This window comes from Stegostoma tigrinum, chromosome 17 (assembly GCF_030684315.1).
Source record: "Stegostoma tigrinum isolate sSteTig4 chromosome 17, sSteTig4.hap1, whole genome shotgun sequence".
Classification (NCBI taxonomy): domain Eukaryota; kingdom Metazoa; phylum Chordata; class Chondrichthyes; order Orectolobiformes; family Stegostomatidae; genus Stegostoma; species Stegostoma tigrinum.
This window is the reverse complement of record NC_081370.1, coordinates 43,028,804-43,052,966: the sequence shown is the minus strand read 5'-3', so window position 1 is coordinate 43,052,966 and position 24,163 is coordinate 43,028,804. Positions and strand designations below refer to the sequence as shown.

Sequence of the window (24,163 nt, the reverse complement as noted above, 5' to 3'; positions counted from 1 at the left end):
CTTGAATAAGGAGTGACTGCACACATTGGAAGGCTAGCAGAATAATGTTGCATAACAGTTACCTGAGGGTCTGCAAGTCCAAGTTTTTTGTGATCTCACCAGTTGGTCGTGATTAGCTTTTGTTCGTCACCGTGGTATTTAAAGTCGTGTAAGCCTTATTTCTTTTACCTGCCACGTTTATTTTTATATAGAACGAAAGAGTTGCTCAGGATGATCTCAGTGTACATTAGCTAGGGTAATATGTTTGAAGTGCAGTCACTGTTACAACGTGGGAAACCAGGCAACCAGTTTTGTGCACAGTGGTCTTTCATAAAAAAGAAACATCAAAACGGTAGGAGCTTTCAGAACTCTGAGATGCTGAGGGAAATGAGTATCCCATTATTCACAGCTTAATATATAGCCACATCAATTAATTAGGAACGTTGACAGAAAGCTATCATTTATTGCAAGGGGAAAGTGGAGAGGTATGCTTTGTTTATACATGGCACTGGTGGAGACCACATGTGTATTGGTGTGTATTTGTCACCTTTTTTAAGGAAGGATGTAAATGTATTGAAAACAGTTGGGAGAAGGTTTACTAGACTAATACCCAGAATAGACAGTTTATTTTAGGAGGAAAGGCCAGACTGTGTAGGCCTGTATGTGCTAGACTTTAGAAGAGTCAGAGGTAACTTGATTGAAGCATATAAGATCCTGAGAGATCGTGACAGGGATGTAGCAAAGAGGTTTCTTATTATGGGAGAATTAAGAACTCAGGATTGCTACGTAGGAAAATGAAGGATCACCCATTCAAAAAACAGATAGGCAGAAATTAATTCTTGTAGAGGGTCATGATTCTTTGGAGCTTTCTTTCTGAAAAAGCGGTGGAAGAACGGTCTTTGAATATTTTTAAGTCAGAAGTGGGTGTATTCTTGGTAAGCAAGGAGAGTGAAAGGTTATTATGATAGATGGGAATGTGAATTTCAGGTCACAATTAATTTAGATATGATCTTATTAAACAGCAAAGCATGCTGCAAGTGTCAAATGGCCTACACCTTCTTTTTCTTATATTCATTTAATCAGTTTCTTTGTAATGATGGTTGGGGAAATATTTACTTGTTAAGGCATCCAGGAGAACTCCTCTGCTGTTCTTTGGAGTCAGTCTTAAATACACAAATCTCTGATCAAGGATGAGATTGCTGTCATGACTTACATTTATATTTTGTTTACTTTTTTGGCCAATTTGGAGGTTTCCTTTCTGCTGTGTATGAGGTTTCCCTTGCTTATGTTAGATAGATCTAATATAAGTATAATAAATATATTGTATTTTGAACAGATACATTAAAAGCAGATAGATATATACAAATCATTTAGGATAATGGTTATCTCCACCATGATATATGGACTAATATTAAATGCTCCAGTTTTTATGGGTTTATTGTGTTCAGTGGGTATATTTGTTGACCACCGGAAAATTTGTGCACAAGTTGTTGATGTGTTGGGCTACTAAATGCTTTTCTAGGTCAGGGAGGGTGATTGAGAGCTTCAGGGAGGATAGGAGACCTGCTACCTTTAGCTGTGATTATTCCAGCAAGACTTGAATCAGGGTCAGGGATGGCTGATGCCTTTGCCTAGAGGCTTATTGCTCTTTGATGCAATGGCTACTGTCACATGAATGGGAACTTGTAATGGCACTGAACTGCAAAAGATATAATATCCAGCTGGTTGATCTGAAGGATGCCACAGCTAGTGGGCATCCTCCTATGATGCTTCACTGTCTGTGTAAGTGTAGAACAGCTGAAATAATTTACTTTTCAGCAGAGATGCCTTTTCCAGGCTCAAGATCAATTTGAGAAAACTAAAGGATCAGAAAAAAAAAGTATTTAATGTCCATGTTTCACAATTTCATGATATAACTAAGAGTACTTTTGAAATGTCATGTAGAATTATAGCGCAGCCAATTAGCATAAAACAAGCTTCCACAAATAGAAATTCTATCCAGGGGTCCCTGATTTTCTTTATTCATTCACGGGATGGGGGCGTCAGTGGGTAAGCAGCATTTATTGCCCATCCCTAATTGTCCAGAGAGCAGGTAAGAGTAAACCATATTGCTGTAGGCCTGGAGTCACATGTAGGCCAAACCAGGTAGAGATGGCAGTTTCCTTCCCTCAAGGATATTAGTGGACCAGATGGGTTTTCCAACAATTGACAATGGGTTTATGGTCATCATTAGTCTCTTAATTCCAGATATTTACTGAATTCAAATTCCACCATCTGTTGTGGCGGGATTCAAACTCCGGTCCCCAAAATGTTCTCTGGGTCTCCGGATTTATGAGTGTGTGTCTTATGAATGCTTATACTTACAAACGTGATCCCAAATAGGGGTGTAATTTTAAAGATGCAATATACAAACATTTCTTTTATGTATGTATTGTTACTTTATATTGTTCTGCATTTTGTACTGACTTGCATAAAATTGACTTGCGAACAGACTCAAGAATAGAACCTATTTGCAATCTGGGGACCGCCTGTAAATAACTAGATAATTGTTAGGGATATGATTTGAGGTCAATATTTGCCAAAACCCCTAGAAACCTTTCTTTTGAAATATGTTTCTGAACCTTTTACATCTCATGAGATGACTGACATAGCCTTGGTGTAATGTCTCATCTGTGAGATGGTATCTGCGACAATGCTCACTCCCTCAGTAATATAGGCTGGAATAGCAGCATTGGTTGCCAACTCAGGTGTCCAGAACGAGTCTTATACACAGGGATATCTGACTCACAGTGTTACAAATTGAGTCAAGGTGACCACTTCTCAAAAAGAACATCCAGATGACAGAAAAATGCAATGATTGAGAAATATTTCAGCCAAATAATTGGTATCTTAATTTCTCAGATCGTCCCACTGCCTGAGGAGACAGACCATGAGACTGCTGGTACACTTCAGCATGCTGCGTTCCTTTGTCACTGCTGTGAAACGTTATTCTGTTACATCTCAAACCTCAGACTTTGAGAACACTTACCGGCTCCAAGAGGCCTACCCTTACTTTCTACCGATTCAGAGCCGTTGGCAAGACAATGATCAGTATGGCCATGTGAACAACATAGTGTATCACGGATACTTCGACACTTTAATCAACCATTATCTTATCAGGTATGGAATCCCTGTTATTTACACTTAGCTCCATCTAATGATGCTGAAGTAAAGGTTTTAATGTGACACAAAAATAGAAGCTTTATTATCAGTGACATAGAAGGATTACTCCTTTTGAACAGTTTATCTCTTATCAGTTGTAATTAAATGTGTTTATAATAAATTATTTGGTGTAATTAATGTAAAATATTCTTGCTTGTACTGTTATTAGAACCAGATGCTGAAGGATCAACAATATTACAACATGGCGATACAGCCTTGCCAGCTGTCTAACTGTAATTACTTTAATCTCAGCTTGTTATCTAATTATCACCTTTGTAAAGGGAATACTACCCTCTTAATGCATGCTGCTGTTTCAGATGATGATGAAGAGTTTAAAACAGCTGTCAGAAAGCTGGGACCTGACTTAACGTCTGGCTGAGGAGGAGGTATGCAAAGGCCTAGCTTGGGCCTAGCCTGCTTTCCATGGGAGGCCCCAGATTCAAGCTGTCTGGTTTGCTCTTGTGAACAGCTTGCATCATAGAAATTTAGACCTTCAGAGTGGATAGACAGTGGGTTCACCAGCAGAATTTGCCCTTAATGTGAACTTTACCTCTGCCCTTTCATTGCTGACCCCTTTTGTGTTCTTTGTTCTTTTGTGCCTGTTTTAGGACTGAAGGGAAACCAAAAATTTTCCAGATAGATGGAGTGCTAAGGGTCAACCACTTTCATAAATCAGCTGAGATGTGGAACATTTGCTCTTCAGTTGAATAAGAAGTCATTAACAAAACAAACAGGGTCACTGTTGGTCAATTGGAGATTTTATACCCAAAGTTAAACAATAGAAAGTGATGTGAAAATCTTGTTTGAGACTGAGTTGAAAATATAGCTCTGTCAAAAACTATAATTATTAGTGCTTTTTATTTGGTAACTTTGTAAATGTTTAGAGTTTTGAACCAAGCATCACTGAGCAATCATAATATTTGCTGTCAATAAATGGCCTTCTACTTGTTATGTAAGAAATATTGAAAGAATTCCATTCAGAAATGATGGAAACATCAGCTGGGAATTTGAAAGATTTGTACTAATTAAACCAAGTTTAGGTTTGTATTCACTCAGTTTTGCTATATCATTCTGTTCATCCAACAGTTATCAGTTTTGAGTTCATGAGAATTCTGTCGATGCTCTCTGTCATTACACCAATTAATGTTTGGAAGAAAAATGTCACATAGGTCAGTTAAATTAGACACACTTTAAAATACCATCAACAGCCCAAATTGGCAAGGACATTTTTGCAGTCATGCTTTAGATAAGGATTAATCTTGTAAGTCATGGCAAATAAAGAGGAGAGGCTAAAGGCCAATCGACAGGGCTAGAAAGTAAAGACAGATTTTTCCTTTTCTGCTCATCGAGGTGCGAGAAGTTGGTGTTGAGTTGGAATGTCAGGTTTGCAGCTTTTGCTCATCAAAAAATCCTGAATTGGGTACAGAATGGTTCCTTGATTCTGTCCTCGCAAAGCGGCTCAGTGCCAAAATAGATTTCTTGATTGCATCAGTGTGTCAATCATTCATTTTGCACATTAATTACCTTTGGGCTTGTCTGAGTGAGATTGCTACTTAGAACCAAATTAGGAGGTAAACACTGCATTGGAGACCTGTGCATATCTTTCAGCCTTTTTTTTAATATGAAACACCTAGAAACTGTTGTGAGCAAGTCTGGGAGCAAAATAAAATGTGTCTTTTACATCGAATGTTTTTGCTAGTATTTATTAAAATATTATTGATAAAGACAATGATGGGACAGCAGGAGATGAAAAGTCAAATTATGAAGCTTCCAGAAATATGTCCAACCAGAGGAAGCCTGACAGAGTGAGTACAGGATCCCAGTTATGGCAGGAAAGCAAAGCACATTTTATTTTGCTCTAGACAATATTATACATTCAATTAACACCACCAACCACCAAAATCTGGTTATGAAATCTTGCTGTGCACACATTATGCACATCCAGTGATTGTAAAAGATGCTTTAGAAATCTCTGCTATATAAGAGGTTAACAGAAATACAATGTGGAACTGAGGCCAAGCTGCTTTATCTCCACCAGTGATAAAAGAAAGTTTTAATCTGATATTCATCTCTGAAGTTTTGACTCTACTAAGTTATCATTGATAACACCACACTGCTTTCACATCCTCAGGATATCCTTTTCTGTATTTTTTGTACAGCCAGTTAAAAGGCAGATTATATACATGTCCAGCTTGTCAAGTTCAACATTTGTAACAAACCCTTCGTCAACTCACTTCTTTAAAGAATCTCCTTAAAATTCACTGCTTTAAGCAAACATTTAATCATCTCCCCTGCCCTTTCCCACTTTGGATTAGCATTCAATCTCCTTTGGCCTCTATGAAGCAGTTTTCAATTTTGTTTACATTAAATGCATTACACACGTACAAGTTATTGTAAAGATCTGATCTGTCAAAAGACAATAGAGAAGATTAAACATTATAGTCTTGAGGTGGGGTACTTAAGTACAGGGAACAACTTCATTGAGTCAAAGCACATAAATATCATTAGTAAGGTACACTCAGATTATCGTTTAAAAATATTCCAAGAAAATCAAACCAAACATATAAATGGAAATTTGTGAGAAGTAAATTTGAGCAGTAGGGAAATTTTCTTTATTAAGAGGATTAAGTGCTTTACAATCCAAGCAAAATAATAGAGGCAATTCATTTTGATCTCAACAGAATTCTGTGATGATGATATTTGCAGACTGTCCATGGGAGTGTGTCAGTATTTACAGGGGATCCTTGGGTATGCATTCATATTCACAGGAAGTCCCAGGAGTGAGTCAGCATCTGTTAGGGGATCCCTGGGTAAATGCCAGTTATTATGGGGTGTCCTTCAGAGTATGTCAGTTATTACAAGGTGTTCCAGGAAGTTTATCAATGTTTGTGGGATTGCAACACAAAACTTTAGGAACTATTGAAATTTGAAGAATGTGGTTTGATGGACTGACTGCGATATTCTCAGCCTCAGCACTATTTCTAGAATTTTGATGAATTTGGATGAGAAACACAAATAATGCTACTATTTGATTTTTATTGCATTCATTTTCATTAAGTGTAGCTGATGACCGCATGCCACAAACTAAATAATTTAAAATGGATACATCAAAACAGATGGGAAGTGTTCTCCATAGTATTTCATTTTTGAAGTAAATATTTTTAATCACATTTCTGCCTTTGTTTTTCCTTCAATCCATACTGTGGGAAAACACTATAGCAGCATCCTCGATGAAGTCCCCTTTGCTCAATTGCACTTCCTTAGACATGATCATCCCATTTCCCGAAACTTGGCCTTTTGTGAATATTTTGTTGATATCTATATTTTCTTAATTTACTGACACTCAATTGCACTCATGCAAACAGGATCTAATAAAGTTATTAAACTGCTTAATTTTCATCAATTAACCAGTCATTCCACTGGATGAGTTTCTATTAGAAATAATTGAATATGGGAGTTAGCTGTCTTTAACATGGTGGTATGTTATGGGTTGCGTTATGAAAGTTGAACTTCTTAAGACAGTAATGTTTTAAACTGTTGTCTGTAGTAGGAGGCAAAATAGAGCTTTAAGGTTTTACAGTAGATTTGTAGCTCGGGTTGTGGATGTTGTGGTTGGTTGGCTCGCCAAGCTGGTTCGTTGTACCACAGACGTTTCATTACCCTGCCGGGTAACATCATCAGTCCAATCTCCAATAAAGTGAGTGATAATGGGAACTGCAGATGCTGGAGAATCCAAGATAATAAAATGTGAGGCTGGATGAACACAGCAGGCCCAGCAGCATCTCAGGAGCACAAAAGCTGACGTTTCGGGCCTAGATGAAGGGTCTAGGCCCGAAACGTCAGCTTTTGTGCTCCTGAGATGCTGCTGGGCCTGCTGTGTTCATCCAGCCTCACATTTTATTATCTCCAATAAAGTGAGGTTGTGTTTTCCCACCTTTTATTTAAACTCTGGTATCCGTTGAGCTGAATTACCTCGCTTCCGGTGTTCCTTTGCAATGGAGTGTATATGGGGTCTAGCTCTATGTGTTTATTGATGGTTTTCTTAGTGGAGTACCAGGCTTCTATGAATTCCCGTGTTTGTCTCTCCTTTGCCTGTCCCAATATCCTGGTGTTGTCATAATTGATTTGGTGGTTCTTCTTATCCATTTTGATGGAGATGAGTGAGAATTGGTCGTGTTTTTTTGTTGCCAGTTGATGTTAGTGTACTGTTGTGGTTAATTTCCCTCCTGTCTGTCCAATGTAATGTTTGTCACAGTCTTTGCAGGGAATCTTGTATATGACATTGATCCTGTCCATAGTGGGAGGCTGCACTGATGATGTTACCCAGCAGGGTAATGAAACATTTGCAGAACAACAAACCAGCTCAGCAAGCCAACCAGCCACAACGAAATAGAGCTTTGGAAGGAGGGATATGGCTTCCTGTGAACTCTACCCACAGACAAAGCTGACTAGCATAGTGAGTCTACCTGCACCAAATGAACGCAGCAATTCAAGAAGACAGCATTCTCAACAGCAACTATGAATGAGCAATGAATGCTGGCCCAGCCAGTGACATGATTGTTTCACAAAGGAATTATGATTCTTTGTAACAGCTGCTTATAGTTGCTGCTCACAGAATCATTCAACATAGAGGTTAGTCATGGGTTACAAAAGGAATTTGCTCTGCCTTTCATGACTGTGGGGCAACCCAATCAATACTTTTGATGTGTAGCAATTATTTGTAAGACAGGAAATGCAACTGCTAATTTGTGCTCAGCAAGCTCTCACAATGTAATCACGATTAGATTATCATTTTTTTAATATGTTGATTGATGGTTAAAATTGGCCAGGACACTGGTGAAAACTCCACTGCCTTTTTTTGAAAGAATGTCACGAGATCTCTCATGTCCATCTGGGAATGAAAATAGGGCACTGGGCCAATGTCCCAAACTAATACAGCTCCTCTGACAGTGTAGCACCCCCTCAGTGGAAAGGAAAGGACCAAAATAAAGAAAAAAGGATAAAATTGAAACAGGTATTTACCAGTGTTCAGTGCAATAATATACTGCAGGGTATTTTGCAAATTTGAACGATTATTGTTCATTCAATTATATTGATTATTTAATCGTGGGAGAGGATCAGTGAAAGTGTAGATAAAGCACTTCCACAGAGGATATCACACCCTTTGCCCCCACCCTCTCCCACCAAAATGCATTGTTACAAACTCGACAATTGCATGGCTGTGATGGAAGGTGGACTGTGTTTTAGCGGGCAGGTTATTGGTGAATAGGTGTCATTTAATGGGCATAATGATTGCTTCTATTACTTTACTGATGATTGGGAGGAAACAGGTGGATGTGTTAGCTTTTCCCACTACTTAATAGCTAAATTCTGTGGAAATCGACATCACTTTCTCATGGGCAAGTTAGGGATCCTATGCCTATGTCCCAATAATAAATTTTTAAAATGCCCCTGCTTTTGTTTGAAATAATGCCAAATTACCCTTTACACACACATAATGGAAAAGACAGAGCCTATATTTAACATCTCATCTGAAAAGGACAACAACTTGGATTCTGCAACACTCCTTTAAAACCACATTTAGGTTCATGCTCCAGACTAGTGCTTGAACCAAGAACTTTCAGAATTCAACTGAATCAAGGCTCACAGCTTTGATACTGCGTGCACACGCAGGAAAAAAAACAGGGTGGAGATTAAGTGCTGTAATGCCTCTGGTGGAATCTGTGGGCATTGAAAAATTAGTGATTCATTTCTGAATAGAAAATACTGTTAGCTTACAAACTGAGAGTGGCTTGTCTCTATTGTCGTAATGCATTTACTGTCAAGCTTTTATTCAGTGGCTCAAAGCTGGTCTCAAAGCATGTGAAGATGCATTGAAACCTTTTTACTAATGAGACATTTATGTCTCATCTGGAAAATTTATTGTGTCTTGTACCTTTTTCAAATAAATTGTTACAGAATGAAGTGAAACTCAATCGGATTTCCAGGCCATTATTTCCCTGAAAATTCAGGGTTGAATGCACATCATTCTTAATTACTGCAGGGAAATTTCTTCCCATATTGTTGACGCAATAAATGCTTTTTACAACAAAGAATTAACTGTGGAGCACCCTGGTAATTGTAGCCTGCTCTGGGCATATTTCATTTAAATTGGAATGGTAACAAGAGAATTAATTCAGACATAGTTTGGAAAGAACCAATGCAGGAAAAAGTCTTAGAAGGGACAATGATTGGAAGTGCAGCCCTTCTCATAATTGAATATCATAGAAATATGTGGAAAATCGTGACCAATAATTTTTACAGAGTGTAAAAATCCATGGCAAAGGTCATGGGTCTTTCAAGCTGGGTTTCTCCTGTGGGGCTGTAATTTAATTCAGATCACCATTAACATAGCAGAATATACTCCACTGTTCCACTGAAATTAAATTACTTCAGGGGAGGGAATTCTAATGAACAAGCATTTCAATGATCTATGTCCAATCAGTCTAGTTTCTCAGCAAGACTGACCTAATGAATGTCTCTTCTCAGAAATCATGGTCTGACAGCATGCTGTCAGTTACATCTGCATTCGCAATGATTCCATTTAGGGCTTTTTTAGTTCCTGAACAAGTTTAAAAGATGTCCTTTGAGAGTTAGATTATTATTATTGTGTCATCTTCTGTCTCTTTATTGCCTCTTTTACACTGTAAAATAATTGATCAATATAAATACATGTACCTGTTTACTTTTGTGTGCTGTGTGTATAGGGATAAAGAATATAGTGAACTGTGAGGAATTTAGGATTGAGGATATTTGTATTAGGGAAAGCATATGCAATTCACCCCTGGTTTTAACATTTTATACACACTGTCCTTTTGCTTTTATGTTTATATGACAAATTTTATCATCCCATTATTGGTGGCGGTGCCTTCAGCCCCCTAAACCCTAAGCTCTGGCCCTCCCTAAACTTCAACACTACTCTCTCTATCCTTTAAGATATTCCCTAAAATTTACCTCTTTGACCAAATCCTTGGCCACCAGGTCTAGTATCATTATTTGCGGCTTGGTGCCAAATAATTTCTCAAAATTGCTCTGGTGAAGCGCCTTGGAACATTTACCTACATTGAATGTGTTACATAAACGCAGTTTCTTGTTGTATGTCTACATTTCCAAAATGTTGTAATTACTTTGCAATTACTAAATAAGTGGAAATAATTAACAAGAAGTGTATGTAGGGGCAAAGTTTTAGCATGGGACTGATGTGCACTGGATTATACTGCCTACAATTGTAATGTGTGCTGCTTTACACACAATTTCCACGTGGCTATTTGTGTCATACTTGGCCTAATTCTCCTGAAGCTTATTTGTTGATAGCTCATAGCTCTGATTAGGTCATTCTAGTACCTGAGACCAGTGACGGTCATGTCTCTCCCACAAACTTCCCACCTGCCGTCTACCACAGACTTAGCACAAGCCAAGTTCTGATGGGCTGGTTCGATCCTGTTATTCTGCAGTACCACACAGTACATTAACGTCATAGTATTAGCATAGCAACAAACTGCGGTTAAGATATGCTTTGGGGAATGATTGTTCTAAGAGTTCGAAACTGTCTTTGCAGGAAGCTGGCCAGTTTTGCTCAAAGCAACTAAATCAATAGAAAGTGCCCGCAGCTGGAGTTACCTGGACACTTTGTCCCAGGAATCCTCGAGGATACATTTGGCCCATGGTTAGGATTTGATTTCTGTTGAGGTAGGTCCTGTTTTCACCAAAGAAGTCACTAATAGCATCTCAAAATTACTAATATTCAGGGGGCTAAAAGAAGGAGAGGAAATAAATATAATAACTATTATTACAGAAAAAAATGCAAGGGAATTGAATGAGGCTAAAGCCCAATGAGTCCCCAGGCCTGATCTGATGCTTTCTTGGATATTAAAGGAAATAGCTACGGAGATAGTGGATGCACTGAAAGTATTTCTTCCAGGAATCCTGAGATTCTGGAAATGTCCCAAAGAGTTGCCTATGTAGCATCCAGATTTGAAAAGGGAAGGGAACCAAAAAAGCAGGTAATTATAGGCCAGTTTGTTCAATATCTGTTATTGGGAAAATATTAGAGTCAATAATAAAGGATGTGTGACCAAAATATTTAGAAGCACATAATTTGATGAAGCAGAGGCAGCATGGCTTCATGAAGTGAAAACCATACCTGACAAATTTTAGTGGAATTTTTTGAGGGTGTAACAAGCAAGATAGTTAAAGGGGTAGCAGTAGATGGAATATATTTTGATAAGGTATCACATGTAGGCTACTTAATAATACAAGCATCCATGGTATTGGAGGTTGTGTATTAACATGGATAGAGAATTGGCTAATGAATAGAAGACGGAGAATTCAGATAAGGGGGTCATTTTCTAGATGGCACCCTGTTACTAGTGGTGAGCCAAAGGGATCAGTGGGGCCACAGTGATTTATACTATACATTCATAAATCAGATGAGGAAAGTTAATGTACTACAGGCAAGTTTGAGGATGACACAAAAATAAGTAGGAAAGCAAGGAGTGAGGATGACACAAACAGATAAAAATAGATAGGTTAAATGAGTTAACAGAAATATGGAAGATGGAATATAACATGGAGAAATGTGAACCTATGCAGTTGGCAAGGAGTGTATAAAAGCTGAATATTATTTAAATGGAGAAAGACTTCAGAAACCTACAGAACAGAAGGATTTGAGAGTCCTCATCCAGGAATTATAACAGCTAGCATCCAGGTTCAGCGAGTAATAATGAAGGCAACTAGAATAGAACCATAGAACCCCTTCAGTTTGGAAACAGGCCCTTCGGCCCAACAAGTCCACAACAAACCTCACAGCGTCCCAACCAGACACATCCCACATAATCGACACATCCCTGAACCCTACAGGCAATTCAGCATGGCCAATCCACTTAACCTGCACATCTTTGGACTGTGGGAGGAAACAGGAGCACCTGGAGGAAACCCATGCAGACACAGGAAGAATATGCAAACTCCACACAGACAGTCGCTGAGGCTGGGATCAAACCCAGGTCCCTGGTGTTGTGAAGCAGCAGTGCTAACCACTGAGCCACTGTGCTGCCCTAAATGTTGGCTTTTGTTCAAAGATAATGGAGTAAAAACGTGAGGTGTTTGCTAATACTATACAAGGCATTAATCAGACTACAACTGAAATAATGCAAACATTTTTGGGCCACTTATCTAAGGAAAGATACACATCCACAAGATCCAAGAGAAGGAAGCAATTCAGCTCATCGAGTCTGCTCTGCCATTATATGAGAGCATGGCAGATCTGATAATCCTTAACTACACTTTCCTACACTTTCCCCATAACCCTTGAACCCTCAGAGATTAAAAGTGTGTCTATCTCAGCCTTGAATATACTTAATGAGGCCAGCCTTGACAGCCCACTGTGGTAAAGAATTCCACAGATTCACAACCCTCTGAAAGAAGAAATTCCACCTTATCACATTGGCATTGGAGGGAGTCTAGAGGAGATGAGGAGATATTGAGTAGATTTGACCAGTACTCATTGGAAACAAGAAGAATGAGAGGCGACTTTAGTGAAACAGGCAAGATTCTTAGAGTACCTCACAGAGTACTCGCAGAAAGGCTGTTTCCCCTTCTGGGAGAATTTAGGACCATACGGCATAATTTCAGAATAGGGGGTCGTACATTTAAGGCATACATGAGGAGGAATACTGTGTATAGTGTTGATCCCCTTAGTTAAGGAGGGTTCTGATTGCTTTGGAAATGGTTCAGAGAAAGTTCACTAGGTTTAAGAGTTTGTCTTGCGATGAAATGTTGTGCAGGCTGGGTCTATATTCATTGGGGTTTAGAAAAATGAGAGAAGGTCTTATTGGAACAAGACTTTCTGGCAGCTTAGTTTGGTATGTGCTGAGAAGATATTTGATCGAATGACAGAATCTAGAATTATGGGGCACACTTTACAAATTACGGTTATCCTGTTTAAGACAGAGATGAAAAGGATTTATTGGCTCAGAAGCTCATTATCCTTCGGAATTCTTGTTAACAAAGAACATCAAATATTTTCAAGACTAAGCAATGCAAATTTTTGATTGAAAATTGAGTTAAGGGTTATGGGGTACAGGCAAGAACAGATTTAAAGCCAACATGAGAACACAATGGTCTTATCAATTGACAGTGCAGGCTTGGTAAGCTGAAGGGCCTAATTCTGGTCCTACTTCTTATGACTTTAAGGTATGTCAAACTTGAGAACTGTTTCACTGTCCTTCCTACAGACCACAGCCCCTGACACTACAGTACAAGATCTGACAGTGAAGAGGTAAAATACCTTGAGTTAATTGGTACCTACGGCCTATGGTTTATGCTTCATGCTCACATAGCTACTCAAAAGATGATTTAGAGAATAAGGAAGAGAGGAGCCCAGTGATCTGCTGCCTAGTTACTACATTTGCCCGTCAGCAAATACACACATGTAGAAGTATTTGAATTTGACTTTAAAGATCGCTAATCTTTAAAGAGAAAAAAAATTATCAGCCTTCTTCTGGACTTACGAGTTACTTGTGAGCTATGCCATGGGAAATCTGTTGATATTAAATCAATGCTTGTGAGCTGCACTTCAAATTGTGCTGAATTTTATGGTTAATATTTGAAGGGATGGAATTAAGAATATTCCCTGTCTAACACCATTTTTAGGAGATCTAAAAAAACTCATGGGTATTTGTTTCAATGTTTGATTAAAACCTCAAGATAAGAATCATGGTCTCAATGTTTGATTAAAACTTCAAGATAAGAATCATGGTCTCAATGTTTGATTAAAATCTCAAGATACGAATCATGGTCTCAGGTTAAGGAAGCCAATTAGAGTTGAGATGAGATGAAATTTCTAACTGCAAATCCAGAGGGAAGTGAATGTTCAGATGCCGACTATCTTCAGGATTGAGCATGACAGATTTTTTGGAATCTCAAATTAGGGATTTAGGATGCAATGGCAAAAGGAGTTAAGGTAAAACATGAAATAGCATCCTACTGAATGGCAGACCACTGTCAAAGGGAAGCATGACCTTCTCCAGCTTCCAGTTCTTATGATTTGTTGTTGGGTTAATAGTGTGGCAGGAGAGCAATGGGAACACTCCTTCCATGGCTATATTTATGCCAACTGATAGTGTTGAGTCATGTTCAAATCTATCCAAGCTTTTTCTCTTCCATGTTTCTAATCTTCTCAAATTTAATCCCAAAGGAGACAATATTACAGTCAAATGGGCATGACAATGAGAGATATAAAGAAGTAAAAGATGGATCAAGAGGAGGTGTAAATGTTGAAAAACATAATTATCACCAAAGGCTGCAGTGGGAAAAATGTGAGAGGTTATGATCTGAAATTGCTGTTTTCAATGTTGAGCCAGAAAGGCTGCAACATGCCCAATGGAAAGAGGGAAGAATATAGAGGGAACATAGAGGTTAATGTGGGAGCTGCTGCACAAACAAATTTGGTTTCCCCAATGTAATTGAGACCACTTTCAATGAAATTGAAAGAACTGGAAGTAAATCACTATTTCAAATAAGAGGAGTGTTTGGTGCATTAGCTGATGGAAAAGCAAATCCTATACTTACATGGTAAAGGGCAATAAGAAGGAAATGGGGTTTGAGACTGGGGATTGAACCAGATTATCGCAGTGGGAATATTTCCATTTGAATGACAAAAGAGGACGGAAAGAAGTATTTGGTGGCTGTAAGATACTGGAAGTCAGTTAGCTCAGTTGGTTGGTTTGCGATGCAGAGTGGTGCCAAAAGAGTGGGTTCAATTCCCACACTGGCTGAGTCTACTATAAAAGACTTTTCTTCTCGAACTCTTCCCTTGCTTGAGATGACCCTCAAGTTAAACTCACCATTAGCTGCCTTTCTCAAATGAGGATTATGATGACTTTGATGAGGATGATCCCTTGTATGTGAAGGAAGGTGGGTGAAGTGAAAGATTTGCTGGCATCTGGAAGGTAGTTTCATTTTGTGTTGTGAATATCTCAACTGAACAGAATATGATTCTGCCAATGTTAGAGTATCACAAGCTTCCCAACAATCAGTCCTAGATTAAGTATTTGTCCACAGGCTCATTTTGCAATAGGTTTTTGCATCAAAACAAATTGGGTCATTTTTTTTTCCCTATGCGGGGAGTGAACTTGTTGAACTGGCAATATTCATTGAACAGCAAATGAAGAGAAAATTGGCATCTCAAAATAATGGCTCATTAACATTATTAGAGGGGCAATTTCCTGACACAACAGAACACACTCCTTGCTGGAGTCAGAGACAACACAGTGCGGAGCTGGAGGAACACAGCAGGCCAGGCAGCATCAGAGGAGCAGGAAAGCTAATGTTTCAGGTCGGGACCCATTTCTGAAGAAGAGCCCTGACCCGAAACATCAGCATTCCTGTCCCTCTGATGTTGCTGACCTACTATGTTTCTCCAGCTCCACATTCTTTGTGGAAATGTGAATTCACAAGAACCTGCTTTATTATGATACTCCAGCCAAATTACTATTGTTCACACATTGAGTCAAGATCACTGGTGTCAAGAAGCTATTTGATTCTGCTGGTGGATGAAAGACTAAGCTTTAGTATTTAAGCTTTAGTACTCAAGCTTTACATCTTCCACCCCAACTTCAAGTTCACCTGGGCCATCTCCAACACATCCCTCACCTTCCTGGACCTCTCAGTCTCCATCTCAGGTAACCAGCTTGTAACTGATGTCCATTTCAAGCCCTCCGACTCCCACAGCTACCTAGAATACACCTCCTCGCACCCAAACTCCTGCAAAAATTCCATCCCCTATTCCCAATTTCTCCGCCTCCACCGCATCTGCTCCCAGGATGAGGCATTCCACTCCCGCACATCCCAGATGTCCACGTTTTCAAGGACCGCAACTTTCACCCCGCAGTGGTCAAGAACGCCCTTGACCGCGTCTCCCGCATTTCCTGCAACACATCCCTCACACCCCGCCCCCAGAGGATCCCCCTCATTCTCACATACCACCTCACCAACCTCCAGATACAAAGTATCATCCTCCAACACTTCCGCCATCTACAATCTGACCCCACCACCCAAGCTATTTTTCCATCCCCACCCTTGTCTGCTTTCCGGAGAGACCATTCTCTCCGCGACTCCCTTGTCCGCTCCACACTCCCCTCCAACCCCACCACACCCGGCACCTTTCCCTGCAACCGCAGGAAGTGCTACACTTGCCCCCACACCTCCTCCCTCACCCCTATCCCAGGCCCCAAGATGACCTTCCATATCAAGCAGATGTTCACCTGCACATCTGCCAATGTGGTATATTGTATCCATTGTACCCAGTGTGGCTTCCTCTACATTAGGGAAACCAAGCCGAGGCTTGGGGACAGCTTTGCAGAACACCTCCGCTCAGTTCGCAACAAACAACTGCACCTCCCAGTCGCGAACCATTCCAACTCCCCCTCCCATTCCTCAGACAACATGTCCAACATGGGCCTCCTGCAGTGCCACAATGATGCCACCCGAAGGTTGCAGGAACAGCAACTCATATGCCACTTGGGAAACCTGCAGCCCAATGGTATAAATGTGGATTTCACCAGCTTCAAAATCTCCACTTCCCCCACTGCATCCCAAAACCAGCCCAGTTCGTCCCCTCCCCCCACTGCATCACAAAACCAGCCCAGCTCGTCCCCTCCCCCCACTGCATCCCAAAACCAGCCCAGCCTGTCTCTGCTTCCCTAACCTGTTCTTCCTCTCACCCATCCCTTCCTCCCATCTCAAGCCGCACCTCCATTTCCTACCTACCACCTCATCCCGCCTCCTTGACCTGTCCGTCTTCCCTGGACTGACCTATCCCCTCCCTACCTCCTCACCTATAATCTCCTCTCTATCTATGTTGTTTTCTCTCCATCTTCAGTCCGCCTCTCCCTCTCTCCCTATTTATTCCAGTCCCCTCTCCCCATCCCCCTCTCTGATGAAGGGTCTAGGCCTGAAACGTCAGCTTTTGTGCTCCTGAGATGCTGTTTGGCCTGCTGTGTTCATCTAGCTCCACACTTTGTTATCTTGGATTCTCCAGCATCTGCAGTTCCCACTATCACTAAGCTTTAGTATTGCCTTGACGCAATGTCTGAATGTGCAGAAAGGAAAGAGTTTACTTTTACAACCTCAGAACATTTCAAAGTGCTTTGCAGACTTTTGAAGTTAACTTACTAATTTTCTTTCTTATTTGTTCTTGGTATATTATCCTTGCGGGAGGCGGTTGGTATTGAGTCATCTCTTGAGCCGTTGCAGTCCATCTGATGTAAGTACATCCACAGCATTATTTGGAAGAGAGTTCCACGATTTTGACCTAGTAAGAGCAAAGGTAGGGCAGGATGGTAATCGACTTGGAGCGGAACCTGCAGATGGCAGCTTTCCCTTACGCCTTTGTCCTTCTAGGTGGTAGCAGTCAGGTGCCAATGAAGCACTTGAAAACGGCTGCAGTGAAATGTAGGAAACCTGGCAGCCAGTTTGTGCAAACTATGTGATAACGACAAGATGATTTGATTTTAGTGACATCTGTTAAGGTTTCAGTCAGGAGGCTAGGAAAAATGCCTTGCTCTTCTTCAAAATAGTACCTTGCATATTTCAAATGGGACCTCAGTTTGAAGGTCATCTGATGTAAGGCAACTTGGACAGTTTAGTCCTTCTTAGGTATTGTACTCAGGGACCCAACAGATCTGCAATAGAGAGGCCAGAGGTGAATTGGAATGCCTATGCCATGACTGCCAGGGCAGAAATTGATTAAAATTCACAGAAATTCCAATGAACTACCATGATGCGCCTCCACTAACATGTTTTACACTCGTAAAGTCTTCTCTTTCTGACATTTCTACACCTCTGACCTATTCCCCAGTATTTCCCCCCTTCTGAAATGGCCTAGCAAATCACTTAGCCAAGAGGGCAGCTCACAGCCACCTTCCCAAGGGCATTTCGGGATGGATACCTTGCTGGCCACATCCCAAGAGTGAGTGAAACATAAATAATTTGGACAGAAGCCTCACATCCCTTCGCTGATTGGTGTGATGATTGTACCTACCAGAAATGTTCAGTTATTTCCATTGTTTAAAACAAATGTTGTTTTGGCTTAAACAGAAGTGGGATGACTGTAATACAGCACATCTTCAGCGTGAGTTTATTAAAATGGTACATGAAGTTGTTAACCCTTTACTTTCATAGCTGCAGAAATTGGGGGAGGGGATGTACATTTCTCATTGCACTTCATCTTTTCCCCCAGTCTCCCTGGTATGATGCCTGCAGTGAAAAAGATTCAGGGCTAGCTATTCTCTTCACTCTCTCTCCATCCCTTTCTCCACCACCCCTTTCAACTGCTCCTTGGGCCCACCTGGCACCAGATGTGCTGTCAGCAACTGCCGCATGTCCCGTGCCCTCCGGAGTGGCAGAATGTGAAATCCCAGGCGACATTCACCTGGAAATGCTTTGCCAGGAACAGCTGGAGCCCCTTGATTGCCTTGTGTGCTTCGGCAGTTCCAGTGCCTCTTGTTCTATCAATCGGCTTGTCAATTTGGTTTACCCTCGCTCTGACTGAGGGGGCCAAGGAAGTGAGGAGGGAGGAGGGTTGTTGCTGGGGGTGGGGGTGGTGCAGACTAGAATGGTTAAAATTAATTGCTACATAAGGAAAATTGAGAGATAATTATTCCTGGTTTCCTGTCGGTACGTAAGGGAAGATGACCTCATTAACTTGCAGATTGTACACAATTCAATTACTCAAAGATGGAAAATACATTTTTAATTACCTCAGCGGCTGGGGCACCATTCATCTCTATTTGCATTGAGTCTTTTGAATATCGTTTGAGCTGGGGAGGCAACGTCGTTTTTTCAGGAGGCTTTTATTTTCGTTTAAAAAAATACAGATGCACTCTTTCATAGCTGGCTTTAATTGGAATGATGATGCGCAGAGATTTTACACAAATACCTAACATGTTTGCAAAATATCACAAACTTGTTTTAAAAGATAGTCGGGATTTAATGTGACTGCAAGACAGGAGTATGACAGCTGCCTGTCGCGTCTCAAATGTTTGTTGATTCATGCCATCCGGGGACTTTAGTCTTAATTAAGACATTTGGTGGAATTTATTAGCTGGAGTTGCAAAATTGTTGGTTTATTTTTGTAACAGTCTCCTCACTGCGCTCCGTCGGAGTTCACTGAAACGAAACGCTTGCACGAGCCTCTGGAGTTCAGAGGGCGGGGCAAGCCAAGTCGCAGACATCTCCGTGGACGCTATAAACGTTGCTCCTTGATTGACCCAACACACGACACGCTTCAGCGATGCAAAAAAGAGACGTGACCTAGTTGAGATGAGCAGTCGTGTCCCTGAGGGAGGAACGGAGAAGGAGGAGGAGGGCTGAAGTTCAGCTCTGTTAGTTGTGAGCACTGACAATAGTGGATCATCAAATCGGGCTACTTTCCCTGTTAACTGTTTGCTTACTGACCCGGCGATGTGGCAAACGTAGTATTGATGCGGTGGTTTTTACGACCGCAACGCGCCTCAAAAAAAACTTACCATTAAATAAATAACTGACATGCAGTCACTAAAATATTACAGAAAACACCAAATTTCTGTAATGACTACCTCCGATTAACGGCGTGTAATAGGCATCTGTTGGTCATGGGATTAGGAATAGCTCGGACTTCTTGAAAGTGTGCTATACAATGTCCATTGGAGAGAGCAAACTGGGCCTCAGTTTTTAGACTTCTGTGGAACCAGCAGGTCTGACAGGACAACATTCCCTCGGTACTGAGCAAGAGTGTACATCTTGTCTCGGTGTGTGCTGGAGTCAGTGGAGTGAGACTTGAACTTCCCACTGAGTGTGGGAATGCCCACACTCAGTGGGAAGTTCAAGTCTCGCTCCACTGACTCCAGCACACACCGAGACAAGATGTACACTCTTGCTCAGTACCGAGGGAATGTTGTCCTGTCAGACCTGCTGGTTCCAGGGATTGAGTTTAAGAGTCGTGAGATCTTGTTGCAGCTCTATAAAACTTTGGTTAGACCGCACTTGGAATACTGCGTCCAGTTCTGGTCGCCCTATTATAGTAAAAATGTGGATGCTTTGGAGAGGGTTCAGAGAAGGTTTACCAGGATGCTGCCTGGACTGGAGGGCTTATCTTATGAAGAGAGGTTGACTGAGCTCGGTCTCTTTTCATTGGAGAAAAGGAGGAGGAGTGGGGACCTAATTGAGGTATACAAGATAATGAGAGGCATAGATAGAGTTGATAGCCAGAGACTATTTCCCAGGGCAGAAAAGGCTAACATGAGGGGTAATAATTTTAAGCTGGTTGGAGGAAAGTATAGAGGGGATGTCAGAGGCGGGTTCTTTACACAGAGAGTTGTGAGAGCATGCAATGCGTTGCCAGCAGCAGTTGTGGAAGCAAGGCCAGTGGGGACATTTAAGAGACTGCTGGACATGCATATGGTCACAGAAATTTGAGGGTGCATACATGAGGATCAATGGTCGGCACAACATTGTGGGCTGAAGGGCCTGTTCTGTGCTGTACTGTTCTATGTTCTATGTTCTAATCCACAGATTCATAACCGACACTCTGACCTGACAGCATTTTAAGAAATTCTCTAAAATCTGTGTGATGTGCGACATTGTAAGAGCCTTGTGTTTGAATATTGCTTACTGCAAATACACGAGCCACGCGTCAGGAGTTCAGCCAATTCATTGTATCACAGTGAGGCAAGCCAGTCTGATGGGTAGGGGTGCTGTCAACACACATCAGCATCAGCAACGAAGGAGCTGCCTACCTGTGCAGCCCCATCCCCACCCCATATTGTTGCTTACAGAAACTAAAAGATCTCACCTATTATCAATTATCCATCTGATCTATACTGCACATCCTAATTTGAATCAAGACTGGAATTATGTAAACTCCACCTCCAGCAGAAGGCAAGCAGGAGTTGGATATAATTGGATGGGATGGCATGTCCAATGTGCCCATCATCTACCCATCTCCATTTGGAATTTACAAGCGGGGGTATGGCATTAGGCAGCCTGCCTATTCTTCTACAATTGAGGTCCTGAAACAGATAAGGGATTGCGAAAGAAGAGCCTTCTCCTAGTAGCAGTGGTATTTTACCACCTGTGGCTGAGAACAGGAGATGTGAGAACAAGTGGGGTAAACCCAGGTCACTTGATGAGGCCATCAGTCACATTCTGGCATCTTGGCTGCAGGATGAGAAAGGGCAGGGGTGGGATTTTTCTGATTAGGCATCATATGCCCATTAAGCGCTATTCTCCACTAGAAAGTACTGAACCTACTTGAACTACGACTCCATGCCCATCCCCAGTGCCCTGATCATTGATCCCATCCCACCCCTGCAAGGTTCACTTCAACTTGCCTTTCCCTCTCGGTTGATCCATATCTCTCCTCAATGAAGACCAACTACAGTTCAAGTAATGGCCCCTGCTGCTGGTGTGCTGCTGGGTCTGAACAGCTGGCAAGCCTCTTGATCAGTTAACATCGCTTAGATGTGGGACACTATAGATTAAAGAGAAAATTAAAGGTGGTCTTAACTGAGGTGTCCAAAATTAGGAAGGCTTCTGACAAAGTAAACCTATTTCCACTAGCAGGTGGGACATTATAGCCTCTCTTTCTCATGGATAGGGAGAAGACACAACCCCTAACATTTGGTCCTGGCTTCCGGGACTGACACCAACATCTAAAGTCTAGGCCAACTTCCATTCACTAATTAGCCTTATGTTTGCTGACCCAGAATGACTTCTGGTCTAGCAGCACCTTGATTTTAATCCCTCTATGGTCTCCACACGTCCTAACATCCTTTGGCCTTAAAACTCTTCAAGATCTCCAATCTAGCTCTTGCAATTCTGTTCCTTGAAAGTTCACAACATTAATTACACCACCATTGGTGGACCTACCATTAGTTGTCTAGGCCCTAAGCTGTGGAATACCTTCCTTAGATCTATCTTATTTTCTATCTTTCCTCCTCCTTTAAGGTGCTCCTACCTCTTTGACCAATCTTTTGCTCAACTGTCTGATATGTCCTGCTGTGGCTTGCTATCATAGTTTTGTACAATCTTCCCTGTGAATCATCTTGGGGCTGGCATTCATGTTAAAAGTTCTATAAATTGATGTGTCACTGCCGTACTGAGAGAGTGCTGCACTACAGACAGTGTTATGTTTCAATAAGATGTTAAGTGTTTGAAAGAAAAGGGGAATTATCTGTGGAACACTGGCCAATAATATTCCTCACTCAATATTATATTAGAAAGTGGTCATTTTTGTATTGCTGTTTGCAGGAGCTTTGTGTATGATAATTAACTATTGTGCCTTCTTCATTATAACAGTGGCTACACTTCAAATGTACTTCATTGATTGTAAATTTTTTTGAGGCATTTGGGTGTCATGTAAAGTGCTAAATAAATCATTATTATTAGTTAGTCTTGTTAGTTTTATTATGTAGGGTTTCAAGTCTCATGCCATTACTTGAGGTGAGGAAATCAAGGTTGCCCAGTGTAGCAATGAAGAAGTACTATATTGTTAAAGATTTTGTCTGTCAGATGAGGTGTTAAACTGAGTCCAAATTTATTCTCTCACAGGATGTATGATAACCTGAGACACTAGTTGAAGAGGACAGGAGTTATCCCTGGTGTTCTGGCTAATTTTTTTCTCTCAGTCTACATCACAAAATGTGCGGAAGATTTGCTCATCATTGCATTATTGTTCATGGTAGTTTGCTGTGCACAAATTGGTTCCTATATTATATTAATGACTGTACTTCATTAGTTGTGAAGGATTTGACATGTCTTGAGACAATGAGCAGTGCTATATAAAGACAAGTACCACTTTAAGATTTGTTGACACGTTTGATCAGGCCTTTGTAGACCAGAGGAGATTAAAGGTGGTCTTAGTCAAGATGTCCAAAATTAGAAAGTTTTTTGACAACACTAAACTACTTCCAATAGAAGGTGACTTGAGAGCCCAATATAATAAAACCACAGAGAAGATGTGAAGTGCTTAATGCAGAGAGATGTAATTTGGAATATTCTGTACTGGGCAGTTACTAAGTTCCAGTCAGAACAAAACAACATACAAACTCACATTGTTGCAATCAAGGAAGAAGTTTTTGTTCTGAAGCTGTACACTTTGTAAAGCTTGAAACAAATCTGAACAAGCCCATGAGTATTGGGTGATAATCGCTTGGCTCCTCTCTCAAAGGGATATTTTCCCAACATAACATACACCATCTATAACAGTAACAGAATGCACCACCTGAAAATTTCAAAAGAGAACAGGATGTATGCAAGAAAACAAAAAATTTGCAGCATTGTGTTTAAAACAACAGAGAAACTGGAATATTTTGCAAACTGTTTAAAAGACTACCACAATGTATTGAACAGCCACCTACTATCCTTACAGTCAATATTTCTGTGATATCTCAATTAGAATAGTGGATAGAAGAATATAAATGAGTGTATTAATATCCAGTCCCTAATGTCATCAAGAGTAATTTGTAGCTTTACTTGGGACATGAATTAACTGTAAATCTAAAGTAAGTAATTCTAATTCATGGATGTTACATAATCCACTAGATTGTGAATTATGATCATACCTAGAATATCTTAATGTCAACACTAAGACTCTATGGGCTGAATGGCCTGCTTCCACACTGTAGTGATTCTATGATTTTATGGTTAAAACAAGCTTATTTCAAGTACCAACTCTTTGATTATTGGTGAAAAAAGTATTTCTTGCTTAGTTTGCCAATTAAATGACCAAAGCCACATCTTCGCTGAGCAAAAGACACCATTCATTAATTTATGCCTTTGAGGACAGTGGTTCCTTTAGGGCACTTGTTTTAAGCATTTTGCAGACAATTAGGGAATTTTCCTATGGCTTGGCCAAAGATCATCCCTCAACCAACCCAATCCGGAGAGTACACATCAGAACATTATT

The 24,163-nt window shown here is 40.7% G+C and overlaps 1 protein-coding gene across 1 annotated transcript in view; it reads left to right on the top strand.

Moving 5' to 3' along the window:
- Positions 1–24,163, top strand: part of LOC125459383 (uncharacterized) — a 131,684-nt gene that overhangs the window by 73,546 nt on the left and 33,975 nt on the right. The window contains exon 3 of the mRNA XM_048545789.2: positions 2,881–3,138. Within this exon, the coding sequence (XP_048401746.1) occupies positions 2,909–3,138 (230 nt within the window). The 5' untranslated portion in view covers positions 2,881–2,908. The remainder of the gene's footprint in view (positions 1–2,880; positions 3,139–24,163) is intronic.